This window comes from Xenia sp. Carnegie-2017, unplaced genomic scaffold (assembly GCF_021976095.1).
Source record: "Xenia sp. Carnegie-2017 unplaced genomic scaffold, XeniaSp_v1 HiC_scaffold_4, whole genome shotgun sequence".
Taxonomy (NCBI): Eukaryota; Metazoa; Cnidaria; class Anthozoa; order Malacalcyonacea; family Xeniidae; genus Xenia; species Xenia sp. Carnegie-2017.
Window position 1 is genome coordinate 103819 of NW_025813504.1, and position 18507 is coordinate 122325.

The 18507-nt window shown below is 33.9% G+C and overlaps 2 protein-coding genes and 1 long non-coding RNA gene across 18 annotated transcripts in view; all 3 read right to left on the reverse strand.

Annotated features, from left to right (window-relative positions):
* Positions 1-10363, reverse strand: part of LOC124455587 (AP-3 complex subunit mu-1-like) — a 91079-nt gene extending 80716 nt beyond the window's left edge. For 4 of the 16 annotated variants that reach the window (XR_006951928.1, XR_006951923.1, XR_006951927.1 and 1 more), the window contains exons 1-11: positions 10233-10363; positions 9918-9996; positions 9642-9689; positions 9447-9479; positions 9319-9352; positions 9161-9240; positions 8924-8994; positions 8802-8850; positions 8607-8663; positions 8315-8381; positions 8167-8213 (exon numbers count right to left, since the gene is read on the reverse strand). Coding sequence is in view for 4 of the 16 variants with exons in the window: in XM_047006243.1 (XP_046862199.1) it covers positions 8167-8213; positions 8315-8381; positions 8607-8663; positions 8802-8850; positions 8924-8994; positions 9161-9240; positions 9319-9352; positions 9447-9479; positions 9642-9689; positions 9918-9996; positions 10233-10345 (678 nt within the window). In the remaining 12 variants the exon portion in view is untranslated. Of the gene's footprint in view, positions 1-1588; positions 1830-1951; positions 2724-2810; positions 3197-3957; positions 4081-4366; positions 4504-5078; positions 5121-5382; positions 5452-7412; positions 7464-7607; positions 7702-8045; positions 8098-8166; positions 8214-8314; positions 8382-8606; positions 8664-8801; positions 8851-8923; positions 8995-9160; positions 9241-9318; positions 9353-9446; positions 9480-9641; positions 9690-9917; positions 9997-10232 lie in introns of those variants that run through there. The other 12 variants (XR_006951925.1, XR_006951921.1, XR_006951929.1 and 9 more) reach the window with 12 other exon arrangements.
* Positions 1-18507, reverse strand: part of LOC124455578 (serine/threonine-protein kinase/endoribonuclease ire-1-like) — a 261076-nt gene that overhangs the window by 84919 nt on the left and 157650 nt on the right. The window contains exon 13 of the mRNA XM_047006222.1: positions 15137-15312. Coding sequence (XP_046862178.1) covers positions 15137-15312 — 176 coding nt within the window. The remainder of the gene's footprint in view (positions 1-15136; positions 15313-18507) is intronic.
* LOC124455610 lies at positions 10611-11509 on the reverse strand. The gene is made up of 3 exons (XR_006951938.1): positions 11266-11509; positions 10791-10869; positions 10611-10651 (listed from the first exon to the last, which is right to left on the reverse strand). It is a non-coding gene; the product is annotated as an uncharacterized LOC124455610 (long non-coding RNA).

Consider the following 18507-nt stretch of genomic DNA (forward strand, 5'->3'; position numbering starts at 1 on the left):
TCTTTGAAATCAACAGACATTGCTGCACATATATTAATCTACTCCAGTTAACTCGGACTCAGTTGACTCGAATTCCTTGCTAACTCGAACAAATTTCACTTTCACTTGGTTAAATTTTCTCGACAAATTAAACTTTAAATTCCAAACGCTATAGTGGGTAAATCTCAAAGGCGTAAATTTTGCACGTGGAAAGTGTAAATTTGAACAACAAGAAATTAAACCATTTATACATGAATATAGCTTACTTAACTGAAAACGGCGAATATTAACTGATTATAGCCTAGTACAAATGTTGTAAAGTGTATTTGATTAATTTGAACATATTTATACTAAATTTGATTGGTAGAAAAGTTAGCTACTGAAACTTTAAAAAATAGCTATTGGTTATATTCCTACAATGTATTCTGTATAAAGACTGTTGTGTTGATGGTAGCAAGGATATTTTATCATAAATCTCCCAGACAATATTATTGATCACATATAAATTCGTGACTTGTAACTTCATAACACAAATTTGTCTCTCGCTACTGATATATTTAATACCTTTGAAATGTGATACCTTTACAAATGAGTTTTTTTCATCTTCTTGATTCTAGTTTTAAGAAAAGGTGGTTCAACATATTTTTATAGAACTTAAAAGTAACTTTCATATTTCACATTATAATATCTTCGCTTCCACTTAAAGGAATCTTCTTCGACATTTAATTGTTATATATGTCTTATTCACACAATTTACATAACTGTTTATGTCAAATATATAGCAGTTTCCTGAACGCTTATAAACATTAACTAATGTAAAGTTGCGACTTGCACCTTAGCATCTGAATTAATGCAATTACAAGCAGAAATGTTTCAACCACTATCATTGGTACCAGACCGTAATAAAATCAATTTCACTACAAAAAAATACAAAGTGCAACAGTTGCAAATGAAGGGTTCTAGGTTTAAGTTGAATTCAACAATATAGCTTTTATTGATTTTATCAAGAAAAATGTTATTCGAAAGAAGGATAAATCATCATTTGTTTGTCGCTTAGACATAAACAAAAAATCTTAACTTTTTTTGGCAAGTTTTAACTTTTGCCTATTGCTTACCCTACGACATGTTTTGATTGTTTTCTATATCTTAAAAAGTAATTCAACCTTCATAACGAATGAAAGTCAATCGAAAAAACTGAAAAACGCTATACATTTATCATGCAGAATGTTATGATTAGTCAATACACCCCCAGACCTCCAAGATTGCTACTCACTCTTACATTCAGACTTTAGCACGAAGCTCGTAAAAACCAAGATTGCTACTCACTCTTACATTCAGACCTTTGCACGAAGCTCGTAAAAACAGGACTAACTAAAACGACTCTTGCTAGTATAAAGAATAAAATGACTACATTGACATCAAAAAGGCACCATATAAAATTCTCCAAATAAACATTTGCATATTTATCGATAGGATTGTTGAATATTTTCTATTTTCTTATTTTCATGAAATTACTCTAATAGAAACCACATTTGGAAGGGGCGTTCATCAGAGGGATCGCGTAAGTGAGGCCAGACGTGTGTGTATTAGAGAAAAACAGCAACCCTTCTTATTAGAATAATCGACTTTTATTTACTGTTACAAAGTGGATACTCATCAATTTACATCATTTTACCAATTCCTAAAATAATAAGTGCTAAGTCGTACACAAGAGTTATATTTTGAGAGTGACTAACTTCCAGTGAGCATTAGTTTGTTGTAACTTTATTTACCGTCAAGATGAAGATTGTCCATGACGTCTTTGCTTTTCTTTCCACTAACTTCTTCAATTTCCACATGATGTTCAGTATCTAAAAAATGTTCACAACGGTATTGTCCCTATTATGTACAGCTTAAAGTGTAGAAAGTCGAGAGAGAAAACATTATAGAGTGTTCAAAACACGCTGAATAAAAATACAACCAAAAAAGAGAGTTGGCAGAGTAAGAAAACAATTTTTTTATTGCCAAATTTGTTAATTTACCGTAAAAGATTGAGTGAGCATCAAAATTAAATCGGGGATATATATATCATAATGGAAGCCTATTTCAGTAATGTCTTTGAAAAAGGAAAATTCTGTTAATGGCTTACAGGTGAAATGTTCCTCGTGATCAGTTCTTGTTTTCCAGTCAGTTGACCTTATGATTTTATGCAAACGAAGAGGAAGATCGGGAAAATGTCGCAAAAAATACTTTTTATAGTTTCCTTCTTTAACATATGGCGATAGATGTTGACGAGGCTTATCTTTCCAATGCTCATTCACGTTTCTAATGAATCTTAAACAACTTGCCCATGTAGGCTTGTAAGTCAAAGTTTTCTTTTTGCCATTTGTTTTAAAGGTTTTGAAATCTTCTAATACTTCATCGTCGATAAGCTCCATCCATTTCGAATGACAATCCAACTGTTTACGAACATGCGAATTTTGACCTTTCGATGGTTTTATCTCTGGTTGGTTCCCAACATTACACAGCATGTCAAACTTCTCCTTATCGGATTGTAGATAAGGATGTTTTAACGCCTCGTTGGCTGATGGCCTGTCTTCTGGTTTTAGTTGTAGCATCCATAACAAAAGGTCTAGGAAAGCATCATCCTTTATTTCGTCCAAGCCAACATGATTTCCATGTAACAAGTTTTGTAGTCTACAGTCTTCAGTCCCAAAAGGATGCTTCCCTTTTGTTGCAACATAATAAGCCAACATTCCTGCGTTCTAAATCGATCAAACAGAATAGCGTGAATAAATTGTCGAGAATTTAATTTATGTGTCATTTACTAAAGGATACATTTCTACACCTACCATTACATCTGACTCTTTTTTGTAACGTGCTTTATCAACTGAATCTTCATCTTTACAATATGATTCAGGAGCAATCCAATCCTGAGTTCCCTTTTTGGAGCTAGTATGATATGTCTTAAGGCCACCCTTCAATTCTCGACTTATACCAAAGTCAGCAATCAGAAATTTACTATGTGCGTCTCGGAGAACATTGGAAGGCTTTAAATCCCGATGAAGAATAGGACGTGGGTCGCAGTGAAGATCAGCTAATCCTTTTAACATTTGTCTGAGAATTTCGGGAAGAGATTTTTGAAGATCTTGCAATGTAGAAGATTCCACAAAACTCTCCAACGATTCTTCACATAGGTCTAGTATCAAATAGACATAGTCTGTTCCAGTGTCCTCTTCTAAGTAGTAATATTTCACAACATAAACCACACCGTGACACAAACCACAAAAATACAAATTTAGAACTCTTACAAAGGTAGAAAATTAAAAATGCACTTTTTGATGTCAACTACGACTCTTATATGATTATTATAGCGATAAAACATTAATTTTAGAGAAAAGTATGAGTAAATACAATATATAGCAACAATTAAAACACAACTGATCAAATTTAAACAATTGTGGCATAGCAACTTGCTAAAAAATATGACGCTTTCTTCACGTTTCAAAAACTTTACAGTTTTTTTGGTATTTCATGTGCTTTGTCACTACAGTGTAGACACTCACGTATGTTCTGTTTTGTCACTACAGTGTAGACACTCACGTATGTTCTGTTTTGTCACTACAGTGTAGACACTCACGTATGTTCTGTTTTGTCACTACAGTGTAGACACTCACGTATGTTCTGTTTTGTCATTACAGTGTAGACACTTACGTATGTTCTGCTTTGTCACTACAGTGTAGACACTCACGTATGTTCTGTTTTGTCACTACAGTGTAGACACTTACGTATGTTCTGCTTTGTCACTACAGTGTAGACACTCACGTATGTTCTGTTTTGTCATATTAAACTAACAAACCAATATAAATGATATTAAATTGCGAATATTTTATGTTCCCACAGGCTCACTACAATTTTATTGTGTCACTGATGTATTTTGAATTTTCCTAAAAATGTTCAAAACTACAATTAATGTTGCGATTTAACTGAGAAACTTACTTTTTAATGCAACTTTTCTCCAAAACTCTCTTCCTCTCAAACGAGATAAAATCTCTATTGGCAGGACTATGAGCCAATGTTTGTTGGTAAATCCATGACCTTCAAGACTACCAATCAAATTCCCTGAAATTAAAAATTCAATAAAACATTGTAAAAATCATATGATATTCAAAACTGCCATGCAGCTGCCTCGTATTATCGTTTAGCATTTTTTGTGGATGAAGCAGCAAGTTGATATACTGAATGATCGGTTTCTGCAGACAGAAATTCATTTTTAGGAAGAACATAATTAGAAATGTTGACAACAAATAAAATTTTGATTGAAAAATCTCTTACAAACTTAGAAACATTACCAACTGCAACTTGGGAACGACAATGTATCATAAACGAGAATCAAAACTTTACATACGTTTAGGAAATCCATACGCTCTAAGTACCCAAGTAACACCTGAAAAACGGAAAGAATTGAAGCCACGTTGAATAGTGGAATGTGCCAACTTCTTGTTCGGACCAGCAACTCCATATGCTTAAAGCAGCCATGTAACACTAGAAAAATAACAAGAATCCAAACCATGCTAAATTTTTTGGCAAAATGTACAAAATTTTCAGCTAGTGGAAACAAACTCTTTAAAGCTTGATTCCCATTTGGTACTAAAAACCACTAATAACTTTAACAAGTCAGATTTTTCCTCCCTTCCACATTTAGAACGGTTCCCTTTTTTAACATTGTACACTGCACTCACAGTGACTGCACACAGTTGCTCCAAGTGAAATTTTTCTCTAAATATAACGTGCTGCAATATAACATAACTTTTTTGCTTGTACAGTATTGCTGCATTGACGCAATTTTATCGTTCAACATCGTTGAAGATTGCATTCACAACTTTGCTTTTTTCTTCCATGGTAAAGTTCAATTGCCACTGCAGTCCCAGTAGACGATATATTTTTTTTGTCAAGCATGCATACATCTTGAAGAAAACACAACAACTTGAACTATCTTTTTGAAAGCTAATCAAAATTTGTTCTGTCGAAGGATTAGGAAGGAGAATCGCGAATTGTTAACCATGCGTAAATGTTGTGTTGTGCTTTTATCCAACAAAATTTTATGTTTTATCAGATACCGTCCAGCTGTTGTGTCTTGACTCCTTTAATAGCTTGTAGTTCTAATGAAAATGCAACGTAGTTACATATTAAATTACATCAGAAACCATATAACATTAGTTGGACTCAAGTCATCTGTCAAGATTAAAATGAACACCAATTTATACAAGAAACCATGCAAAGTGTACCTCTACATACACATCAAACCATGCAAAATGTACCCTTACATACACAACAAACCATGCAAAGTGTACACCTACATACACATCAAACCATACGAAGTGTACCCCTACATACACATCAAACCATGCAAACTGTACCTACCTCTCCATATACATCCAGTCTACCGACTTTCAATCCCAAAGCCGTAAATAAATTTATTTTGAAATTTAACTATTATGAAAGACGGCGAAAGGGAGACAGGTTTCTACAAATTTATGATGGTACTGTTGCAGGCTGTTGCATGTTTATGATTAAGGAGTATTGATAAATAAATCATGTCTGAGGGAAGTTATGTTAATTTTGTATCATAGAGAACGTTTGGTTTGGGAAATATTTTAGTATACAGTACCGACCTCGAGTAACATGACATGACTCGCGAGTATCGAGTGGCGAGTGGGCGAGTGACTCGCGAGTCAATTGCGAGTGACGAGTGGCGAGTGACTCGCGAGTCAATTGCGAGTCACTCTCGAGTGTGAGAAGTTTGCGAGTGAATAAGTGACTCGCTGTTTGCGAGTGAATAAAATAACTCGCTGTTTGCGAGTGAATCGAAATAACTCGCAAAAATTTCCGACAACGACTATTCATTTGAAGCAATATCTCGGTACCTAATGACGTTAAAATCTTTTGAATTTTTTTACAAAAGCATTTTAATAACTTCACATTTCTCATGGCACAAACGTTATTCGTAAAGCGGTAGAGGCCATAGAGAAATTAGTGAGAAAATCAAAGTAACTCTCAAAGATTTTCTTCTAACAGTCTTAGATTGTTGACACATAGTATCTTAAGATAGAATACATTCAAAAACGAATATTGTTTGAGGTCAAATATTTAAGGAATGTAGCTATGAGATGAGTGTGCGTATATTCTTTTAAATTTGGTTTTGAAATTTGGTGAGCAGTGAACAAATGACACGGAATTAGAGAGTAAATGGAGAATTTTTTCTTCCAAGTCTTATGATGACATATATGCTGAATGCTGAAACAATGTCATTGACTTCATGTTTTATTGCTGAATACAGACCCCGTTGATAAAAGCTTTGCACATGCAATTAATAGCAAGCAACGATATAAAATATAGTACGAAATTTTGAAATGAAATATTTGACAATGGAAAGCTTAAGTTTATTATGCAAAAATTAATAAGTATATATATTATAGATTTACTTTAAGCAACTACTTTACTAATAGTCTTAGATTGTTGACATATAGTATGGCTAATTTATGACTTAACTTTTCTTCTTAAAAACTCATCTATTCTAACAATACATTGTTTCCAAACACTTTCATGTTCTTTTGCATTAACGTCAAAGTAATTAAATACGAACTGCTTGACTTTTTTCAGCTTTACGGGATCAAGGGCCTCTTTACCTTTTTTACCCAAGCAATTCCGATTTTCCCTTTCTTCTGGAGAAAACACTTTTTATGCTAGAACTTTGGCGAAGTGACCAACAGACAAGGCATTCTGTCTTACCTCAAGGCAAAACTTGTCAAGTTTGGTGTTGCTTGCCGATTCGTCGATTTCTTCCAAAGAGGGATTTAAACTTCTTTTGGCTGCAGTTTGAGTAGGTAGCGAATAGCCTTGATGAATGGCTGTTGCATTTTCCATGGAGTTGTTTCCGTCAATATTTTTTCTCAGTTCTTGTACGCAGGACAGTGTTTGTTGACAGATGTCTAATATTTGATGTAATACATCGTTACCACTCTGTTCAAATACCCTTTCTTGAGGTATTTGAAAGGGTATTTGAACAGAGTGGGAACGATGTATTTACCCTCTACCTTTTGATTTTAACGTCATTAGGTACCGAGATATTGCTTCAAATGAATAGTCGTTGTCGGAAATTTTTGCGAGTTATTTCGATTCACTCGCAAACAGCGAGTTATTTTATTCACTCGCAAACAGCGAGTCACTTATTCACTCGCAAACTTCTCACACTCGAGAGTGACTCGCAATTGACTCGCGAGTCACTCGCCCACTCGCCACTCGTCACTCGCGAGTCACTCTCAATTGACTCGCGAGTCACTCGCCCACTCGCCACTCGATACTCGCGAGTCATGTCATGTTACTCGAGGTCGGTACTGTATTATCCAATTATAACTGGTTTTATATACGTTACTCAGTAAAAAACCACTTACGAATTCAGTTGGTGTTTCTTACGAAGGTGGAACATCGCTTTTTAAAGATATCTGAAATATAAACATTGGAAATTAGACAAAAGGAAATAAATCAAAAGATTATGGAGATATACATTAATTCTTTTCATGAAAAAAAACAAGAAAAATAAACAAAGATTATGATAAGAAGCAATAAACTACAGAAAACGAACATACAGCAAGAATTTGACGACAAGTAACATAAGATAAATGAAACGAGAGCAGTTTCATAAAAAGATCAGAGCGATTCTCACATCACCACGCTGTTAACCTATGGTAGGAAATCAGATCTTTAATGGTGAATACCAAAGTGGAAGGGGGTAGTACCAATTATCAGAAAAGAGAATACAATTTAAGAATATAACTACAGTGATAGCGACCTGTGAAGATCGACCTTACTTTGTGAGCATGGAATGGTTACTGTGAAGATCGACCTTACTTTGTGACCAAGGAATGGTTACTGGGAAGATCGACCTTACTTTACTTCGTGAGCAAAAAATGTTGTGAAGGGAGATCTTGCTTTGCATGCAAAAAGTTTGAAAATATTTTCTTGAAAAACATGGCAATACGTCTGTAAATCAACTGAGAAGGGCAAAAATTAAAAGAAAGTTTTACCTCCATTTCCTTTGATGTTAGGTGACGGTGTCTGAGATTGTATTTTACCGATTTAAAATTGTTTAACGTAACGTTAGATTCACATAACCACGTGATCGTGACAATTTCCTCATGAACCTACCTCCCATGAAAGCTCTTTTTTGATTGGATCAAATGAATAGGTACCAACTGAAAACATGGAATACAAGTCATAAATGTTGATGGAAAACGTCAATGAAAAGCAATGAAACATCAGACTGTAATGTTTAATATTTTATGAGTGTTTTTACCGTTTGTAGTCAAGTTAAGGTTGAGAACTTGTTTAGGAAATGGAACAGTCACGACAACATTCTCGATCTAAATAAAATATGGAAACAATGAGTGAAAAGACTTTGAAAAAGTTAATGTATACAATATTTGACTTGGTATGATTACGTTAGGACGATGTAGTTAGTTTCATACAAAATGCTTTGAGATAATACGTATGAAAAAAATGGACTAGTTTAGGTTATATCTTTAAGTTTATAAATGCAAGAAGATGCAACAGCAGTTTAATAAATTGACATGATTATAAATACATACATTTTTACCCATAACTGGTTTTGAGCTTATCGACAATTCAAATCTTCCACTTCCACCCTGAAACAACCAAGAAAAAGACGATCATCGAATCAATGTTTTGAACAGTCGTACGAATTAAAAAGCAGCAGAATCAAACACTTTAATTTATTTCAATCAATAAAAAATATTTTAAAATAATTTCAACAGTTGATAAACCTCTTGAAACAAGACACAAGGCTTTGCAAACAATGGTAGCATATTTACTCTAAACAAAAAAACAAAAAATACCATCAAAATAGACAATTTCATCATGAAAATATAACAGCTAAAACACCCACCCGGTTGCCACGTTATATGATATTAAACGAAAACGACCATCCGGGGGGACGAATGACAAAATTCGTTCAGACTAAAATACACAGACATTTGAAGTAGTCGCGTTCAAACGCAGTTTTAGTGCAAGATTGAAAGAAAAGTGTTCAATGTAAAAAAACAATTGTTATTAGTCCTATTAAGAATAATTTGTGTCGACTTTCACCAGAGACAATCCATATTCAACATTCACACTTACGTACCTCCCATCTTCTGAAGCGAAGACAAGGATGAAAACTGACATCTTCAAGGATACGAGGATTTGTAAAACACATGTTGAGATCTATAATCAATAGAAATCTTTAATCTACAGAAAAATTCAATTTTAATCTATAGATATAACAAAGTATCATAAATATACCAGGCATGCCAGATAATTTACAGTTGCAGTCAATCTGAAAGAACAAAGTTGAAAAAAGTTGAGAAAACCTTTAAAATGTTATACTAGACAGTACATATAACAAAGTATAAAAAAAGGAAGGCACTTACAGTTCCTTGTATTTCTGAAAATATGGTGGAGCCCTACACAAAACAGAAAATTTTAGGAATTTAAACATGCCATAAGTTTTCAGTTTGCACATGTCCTTAGTTTTAAATTAACATCAAACAAAAACAACAAACATATTTTTGTTATACATCTTCCACATAGGGAACAAGAAATCCACAGTATTATAATGTTGTTACCTGTTTATCAATGATGGCATCAATGCTTTCGGCTACATCAAAATAAATCTATAACATAAATAGAATTAATTAGAAATACTTAGGACTAATTGGTGATAATTAGAAATAATTGGAAGTAATTATGAATAATTACAACTAACACCTAATTATAGCAATATTTATTACAACTAATTCATAAAAGAAAAAAGTTAACTCATCACATTACAACTAAAAAAAGCATAAAAACAGATTTTCTTTCAAATTTCTTAATGGAACAGTGTGAATATAGCTACATACCTCATTATTTGCATATTTTACACCACTTCTCCTCCATGGAACATTGGACAATTGACCAGTTGGGAGATGACTGCTCATACTAGGAAAATATGAAATATTTAACTAAAATTATATGTAGAATGATCATAAATGTGTAAATGATAACAAATTTAACTAAATATTGTAGTAAGTTTCATATAAATATCAACGCAAGTATAGAAATGTTTAGTGGTTTTACGGATTTGCTTTATATTTATATCTGATCCTTATATGAGCAACAAATAGATCACTACATAAAAACATGGCTTGTATGTTTACCATAAGGAAGGTTCTTACTTGCTATCTCCAGTCACTTTATTTACAACATTTCTAACTATACTAGGAGGTCTTATCAACTCTTTGAGGACATTTGACTCTGTAGCAAGAGGGAATCCATTATCCAACATCATATGATGTGAAGGCTAAATTATTTTTATCTACCACTAAGAATGCCTAATGCAATGTCTTTTGGTAAGTGATAACACTTCTTTGCAATGTAATGCATACTTTTTAAATTAAAACTAGCAATCAATCTCTTGATTGGATTAGAAGCAATTGATTCAAAATAAACATTATTAAAACATTAAATAACCTTAATATAAACACAAACCTTCATTTTCAACAACAGAAACAAAGAAGAGATCATGGCGAAATATACTGATAAAATAACTGAAACCTGTTGCAATTACAGGAGGAATGTCTTCTGGAGAAGTAGCCTGAACATAAAAGATGATATTTAATTTGTTTAGGAGCATTTTTGTCAGACAAATATAACATGAAAACCGTTCATGAAAGTACCTTAAAACTTCTCAACCAAACAAGCACAAACAACAATTTACACATAAATTCATTTACCTTTCCTTGAGCTTCGAAGAAATAATCACAAACAGAGCGTCCCAAAACACTTCTCCAATGTTTTTCCAGAAATATATCCCTAAATGTACATGAAAAACATCATATGACCTAGTGACTCACAGTAACCCATTTGGTGTAAAGTTGTGATAACTAAACAATTGAGGAAGCTGAAATCATCAAAATGGCATCATCTAACCGACTTCAACACTATTGAAATTACAGATATCAGGTAATATCTCACGATTTTTATGACATTCTTTATTTTTTCTGGGTATTAATCCTGTCACATGATACTTCTCATAATCTACCTTCACTGGCTTCTGACATTGTTCAAGCTTTTATTATCTTACTGAAACTAATCTTATTTCACCTCATTCAAATAATTGTAAAGTACTTCTCACAATAATCACAAGCTGATACGTACAAAACCAACAGAAGAGCTTTGAGAGCAAACAAATATAAAACCAATACATACTGTCACTACCGACTCACCCTGAATGGTTGATGATAAACAAACTGTGAATCATTGTAAAATCCACAGATAATAAAACCTATAAAAATGTATTTCTCCTTTACTTAACTAGCTTAATGGTTATAAAACTATTTTCATGTAAGTTCATTTCGTAAATATTTATTTATATTATTGCCAACATTTAACCAACATTTAAAAGCGATGTTTCCATTTAAAAAAAATTAAGATTCATGTAATCATCTTACTTGTCCCCAGACCACTGAAGACTCATGCAACGGTCTTTACCAGCTGGCTTACCTAACTTGTCTTTAATCATGGTCGTGAAGATTTTCGTCTCAATCCCATGATCCTAATTGATGACAAGTCAATGAATTGGAAGAGTCTCAAAAATATAACGACAGATGAAATACCATGCACTAGGTACAAGGAGCGATGTTCTGTTTTAGTCGATTTTAATTTTGTTTAGAAAAACGCATTTCGAGATAGGAATGGACCGTGACTTCCTTCAGTTTTTTATGTATATGCTACAGAGTCCCCGGAATCTACAAACTTGCTAAAACCTTAAATATAGACTGCATTCTGGAAAATAACTTTGTTCAAATCCTGAGTTTTATAAATAAGTCTCATTCTACTCGCTACGAACGGATCGAGAAGGTCTTTCGCTTCTCTCGAAACCAAAATATCAACTTAGTTGACTGTACCAACGAAACTAAAAACCTCTGTGTTATTTTATTACTAGCATGTTTGTGTTTATGAAAAGGAAAGAAAAATGAAGAGTGAATTTCCGTAAAGAATAAAGAATTTTGATGCATTCATTTTTATACCAACTTATTGTAACAAATGATTATGGAAGGATCAAAGTATGAAATGAACGATGAATACAAACGTTATTTGCAAAGTCCATTTCATTATCAGGTATTGCTGGCAACTTGATTCTATTGCTGTATGAAATCTTTTTTAACTTATCATTAAAAACAAAGTGCATGTCACTTAATTTTATCATCTGCTTTTCCACCAAACTGAAATTCGCAGTCTGGCACTGTAAGGTATTTACTTTGTTCTAATGTTATAAAATAGATTTGACTATGTTCTCGTGGAGTTTTAAGAAAACATATATCAAAGAATAATTTTCTGTTTTTGATGGGTCATAGCTGAGCCATCAAAAACACAATTGGTGACAAAAACTGGTTCACGTGATCTTCCATTTAATGTTAAACAAAAGCATTCACGAAACAATATACGACCAAACAAACATATGACTAAAAATTTGAGCATGTATTTCATTTACACTACGATACTCTTCAGTATTAAGAATTACAGGTCGATCACGGTTTGTCTCAGAAAACGATAATCAATGATTGATGATAGATGATTGATCACACATTTAAGTGTAGTGTACAAAGAAAAGTTAAAAACAAACGACAAACCCGATTGCTAATTACAAAATAACATTTCTGTTTTGTTTTCTTTAGACGACCAACCCCAACAGCCATTGCAAGTTGAAAACAAGACTAGCAATAGAATATGTTCGTAGTCTTCTCCCGGATAAACCACCACAAGATCGTCCCGTATCTCGACAAAATAGTTTGAGAGTCCCGGCAAGATTTCTTTCTAAGCCTAGCGTTGCCAAATGTCTAGGCATCCAAAATGTAAATTCCCAAATTGAGGATTACGCTTTTCATGAAAAATCTTATCGAGGGCCTTTTTGGAGAGCTAAGTAATTTTTTATTAGCATCTCTATATTGAGATGAGCAGATATTTCTACAAATGAAATGTCGCAAAGTTTTATCATTTTGTTTAGCTTGGATTTTTTGTGCTATTCACTTCTAGATTGCTTCAAGAACTCTTTCGATGGTTTTAAAGTTTATGAAAACGTCCAAAGTCCGGATGTAACAAGGTTTTCTTCAGCCAGCCAACGAATCTCTCAAAACATCTTGACCGTTGATCTTCGTAGGCAGTCGCTGGCAGAACAATGTGAGACAATTCAACTAGATCATGGTGATGGTCACGATAGAAGGGCACGATAGAAATGACTTTGCACAAAATCAACGAATCATTTCTGTAAATGAAGAAGCATATGACAATGTTATTGATATTCATGATTCTAATGCTTCCAAACAGGCAGCTGGTGTTGTTGTTTGGACTGGTCAACTTTCTAAAGGTGAAAGGGATTTAGATAACAGGAAATCATGTAACACAGATCCTTTAGATAGAATCTATGATGCAGATATTCATAATGTTAATAGCTCACATGATGATAAGGACAATCATCTAAAATCAACTCACTGTAATGTGGAATTATCTTCCAGTGATAGCGTAAAAATCGACGATGATGTTTATAAATATGTAATCATTCAAAAGTTATCAGTTTCCTCAAGAACGTGCTACTTTTTGACAGAAAATGACTTTAATTTGCTGGAGAACCGTGCTTCACAAAAGAAAACTAAATGCAGAGTAACAAACATGTCACGTATTAATTCAACAGAAGAAAACAAAGATGACTCTTGTAGTTAGAACAAAACAAAGGAACTTTTAAAAACGGTGAGACCAATCAGCTTGAAATTATTGCAGTAAGGAAACCCGTGAATAAGCTATCAAGGTAAAACTTTAAATTGAAAAACAAATAATCAGTTAATTTCATAGAATATTCACAAACCTTGTTTTCTATTTAGAAATGAAAAAGTCTCCGATTTCTCTCGATGGAAGTTTGAAGTCAACACGAGCCCGAAATTGGGTCATTTTTTGTACTTTGCATATGGTTTGAATATGAATCAAAACAGGTATAATGATTTGTAGCTACTGTCATCTGTACTTAATAGAAAATATCTTTTGATTTGACGAATTTGGGGCTTGCATTTAGGTTGTCTATACAACTACGGTGTAAAATAAGATCACGTCTTTGGGGATTGCTATTTGGCTATAGACTTTAATAAACGTGGTCAGAAATAACAGAAGCAGTATCTTTAAGAGAGTTTTCAAAATCAGTTTTATTGCCTCTAACTCTTAGGTGCATTTGGTAGTGACATGGGCTTTCCAAACGTAGTCCAAGATCCTGAATGTTCCGTAGAAGGTTGCGTTTATGAACTATCGTCAGAATATCTACCGCTTTTGAATATATGTATTGCTTCTCCAAAGGTAAACCAACCACTTTTAAATTTTCCCTTGACACTTAATTTGCTAGTCCTCCGTCTTCTTTCAATCAGCCTAACGAAAATTTTTTTGCAATAATAACAGGGAATCAGCATTTATATACGTGCAGGCAATATATCCAATACTAAAGTTGAAAATTCAACCATATACTGTCCAATTTGAACAATCAAATAAGCAAATATAATGTATAAATCTATATCAATAATTATGCTTCTCTAGCATTACAAGAGATTGGTTCTACCTGTTTGGATGTGTGAAAATCCTGCTCGATTTGAGCATGGTATATGTCAACAATGTGTTGCTGCAGTTGTTTATGTTGCTCAAGAAAAATATATCTCGCCAGGTGAGTGAAGCTTTCGTTTCCTCTTACATACCAAAAGCTATTTTCTTTTCATGATTTCACTACCAACTTGCAATATGATTTTGCATGCAAAACTCATTGAAAATTCAAACAATGCCACACAAACTCGGGTTTTATGAAAGCCAATGAAACCAAGCAAAATAAACTTATCATAGGAAGACATGATGGAAGGCGTTTTTACCGAAATCACGCTTTTGCCCTTTGGGAATACTTTTTAAGTAACCAACATGAGCGCAAGTCAACGCGTAATGCTGTTCATCTTAAAGCAGAACAAAGTCAACGCGCCATACATTGATCTATTGAGTTCATGATCTCGACTTACCATAACATTGTTGGATAGCTGTTGGATTTCTATTTTCTTACGTGGGTCAACATAACGTAATTCGATGAAATCTGAAGCTTTCCATTCAAATTTGTCATCGATTTCTTGCTTTAAAACATCCTCAGTCTTTGATTCGTCAACTTCAAGATACATGTGACGATAATTCATCTCATCAGTAGGACGTGATGTACCATACTTACCACAAAGCCAAGGAAAACTGCAAATGTGGAAAAGTGAAGATATTCGATGCTTTTTCCTCGTGTCAAATAAGTCAAAATTGACGTAAAAGCGATAAAAAACATTTACCTTTTCAAATTTCCTGGACGCTATCTTTAATTTTGTGATCCTTTGTGAGAAAACGTTCTTTAAATTCGACTGTGTTGGGAGTGGAAGGTTCATCTACAAAATATTACACAATATAATAGCTCATCAAAATATTGATGAGCTATGTGAAAAGCTAACACCATTCATAGCAAAGAAAAACACCACTATGAGAGATGCTATATCTGTTCATGATCGTTTTTATGTAACATTAAAGTTCTTAGCATCAGGATGCTCATACAAAGATTTGATGTACAGTTTCAGAATATCAGAATATTTAAAGCCACCCACAACAAAGCAATAATGGCTACACATTGCTGATGAATTTAAGTGCAAATGGCACTTTCCCCATGCAGTTGGCACCATTGATGGTAAACATATCAACTTGCGTGCACCTCCAAACTCAGCCTCTGAGTACTTTAACTATAAAAAACATTTTAGCATAGTCCTCTTGGCTATTGCAGATGCAAATGCTAAATTCATCTCATTTGAGCCCCTGGCAGCCAGTCAGATGGAAGAATTTTTAAAGACAGTCACCTTAAAAACATATGCAAGACATGCTATTTCCCAGAAGCTGAAGAACTAAGAGATACATTATTGCCTATACCTTACTTTCTGCTTGGAGATGAGGCATTTGCTTTGAATGAAAATCTAATGAAACCATATCCACACCGGACTGCAATAGGTGATGAGAAAGTTTTTAACTATACACTTTCACGAGCACGAAGAATTGTCGAAAATGCATTTGGATTGATGTGTAGTCGATTCAGATGTCTTTTGAGAACATTGGAGTTGGATGTTTCACATGCAATGCAGGTGGTGAGGGCCTGTATGGCACTGCATAACCTTTTGATAAGTCAGAAGGACCAGTTTTACACACATCCAGGATGTATGGACTTTGAAGATGAATTAGGAAATGTTGTGAATGGTTCTTGGAGAACACAATTAGGCAATGAAAATAAAGCATGTGACATCCAGCCAGATGCTGGTGCCCGCCCATCATCAATTCATGCAAGACAAATCAAAAATGCTCTTAAAGACTATTTCTTTGAAGAAGGGGCAGTTGATTTTCAATGGACAATGACAAACTAAAGAATTATAACAAAGAAATAAATTTACCTTGTCTGAATATAAAAAATATATGAAAACTTGTTTTGCTGGTTGATGTTGCCCTTTATATATATATAAATCCAGTAAGTAAACTCAAACAAATGTATAAGTTATTTTGATGTAGAAGTTTAATCATTGAAACATGTTCATTTAAAATACCCTAGTTTAATAAGATGGTGGTTGAAACTGATTATTTATTGATTGGTCTGCTTGATAAAATGGTTGGTATTGAGCCTGTGAGGGAAAAATAGTTGATTGTATGGCAAACTTGACACGTCTTTGTATATCTTTATCTACCAGACCATGCATTGCATGTGCCACATCTTTACCAAAAATATCCCACTGGTCTTCAGGAGCAGATGTTGCTGATTTTGCCAACTGGTTCAAGGCAGATGTTGCTGACTCAAGAAATGGACTATGTGATTGTTTTCTCTTCTTTGAGCTTGAAATAAAACTACATTCACTTCCTGTATCTTCATTATCAATAATTGAACTATTCAAATGGTTTTCTCTGCCTGGTGGAAAACCTTCATCAATAGCATTTGTAAATACTTGACGATTGTGTGATATAACTTCATCCAGGAAACTGCACTGGTCAAAAAACGTCCATTTTCATACATAAACTTCACTAGCCCCACTGCCTGTACCTTGGCTTTTTCTTATTTTTCTAACTTCTTCTCTATAAAATGTTCTTAAGCTCTGTATCTTTGCTAAAAGTTTAAGCCAGAAATTTTATTACAATAGACTTATTTGAATCCAAACAATAGCATATAAAGCTACAGATGGATATGTTTTCCTTTACCAATTTTGGCATGCCAACAAGCCAGACATGCCAACCTCCAGCAAGTAAATATAGTGAGATTTTAATTTTTCCCCCATGAAAATAGTGAGAAAAGGCTAAAAATAGTGAGACAACCAAAATATGCAGTTTGAATGTTGTTTTTTCATTTTTGCAACTTCCTGTAAATAGTTTACAGTAATATGAGTCATGCAGAGTCATCATGATTCATCAGTCTCACTCTCTTGCTGGTTCTTATTATATTTCATGGTTGCTTTCTTGCAATCTTTCAGTAACTGATCACCCGGTTTCCATTTATGGCATGGTGTAGACTTGCAGGCTGCGCCCAGGCTCCCCCTGAACTCTGAAACCCGCAATGACCAAGCTTAATGCATTATGCCGCCGCATGGCTCGTCAATGCGATCAAGGGAGACGATCCGATCGTACTATCTGATGATTCGACACAAAGGCACTACACTAATAATTATGTCTACAAAAATTTATAGACCCTTTAAGGATTTCCATTTTATTTCTCGTGAGATATACGAGAAAAATCGTAAGACCGTGAGATTTACATCAAAATCGTGAGTCTCACGATAAAATCGTGAGACTTGGCATGTCTGAACAAGCTGAGTTAGAAGTTTGAACACATTGCCATGTAAGCAGGACAAGATATTTTTTCTTTGCGATTTAATGCAAACCATAGAGCATAAACAATGTTTATACATCGTTAAAATGCAATTCTTTCTACTCCATTAGAATCTTATCACTCACCTTTGATGCTTGGCAAATCAACGTTTGGCAGTTCAACTTTGATTGCTTGCAGTATTTCCTGGTAGTGTGCATTCTTCATATTTCTGAACTATCAGTATCGAGCAACAAACTCACCACTTGATCGGGCCAGTTTGTATTATTACCCGCCATGTGTTGTTTTATGTGAAGCCTGGGATCTACTTCGCTCCTTGATATGTGCCAGTTTTTATTTGACAGCCATCTACACAACCCATTTTTTGTATGTGATAAGTAGACAATAAAAAGTATGAAAAAAAGGAACATACTCCCATCAACTTGAACAAATAGTTTTGTGACGTCGACAAAAATTCGTAAAGTTATCTATCAACAAAAGTTAGTTGTTAGTTCGAAATTTGTCATTTTAGCATTCTATTGTACAAGTCAGTACGACTACGTCACAACATTGAGTTT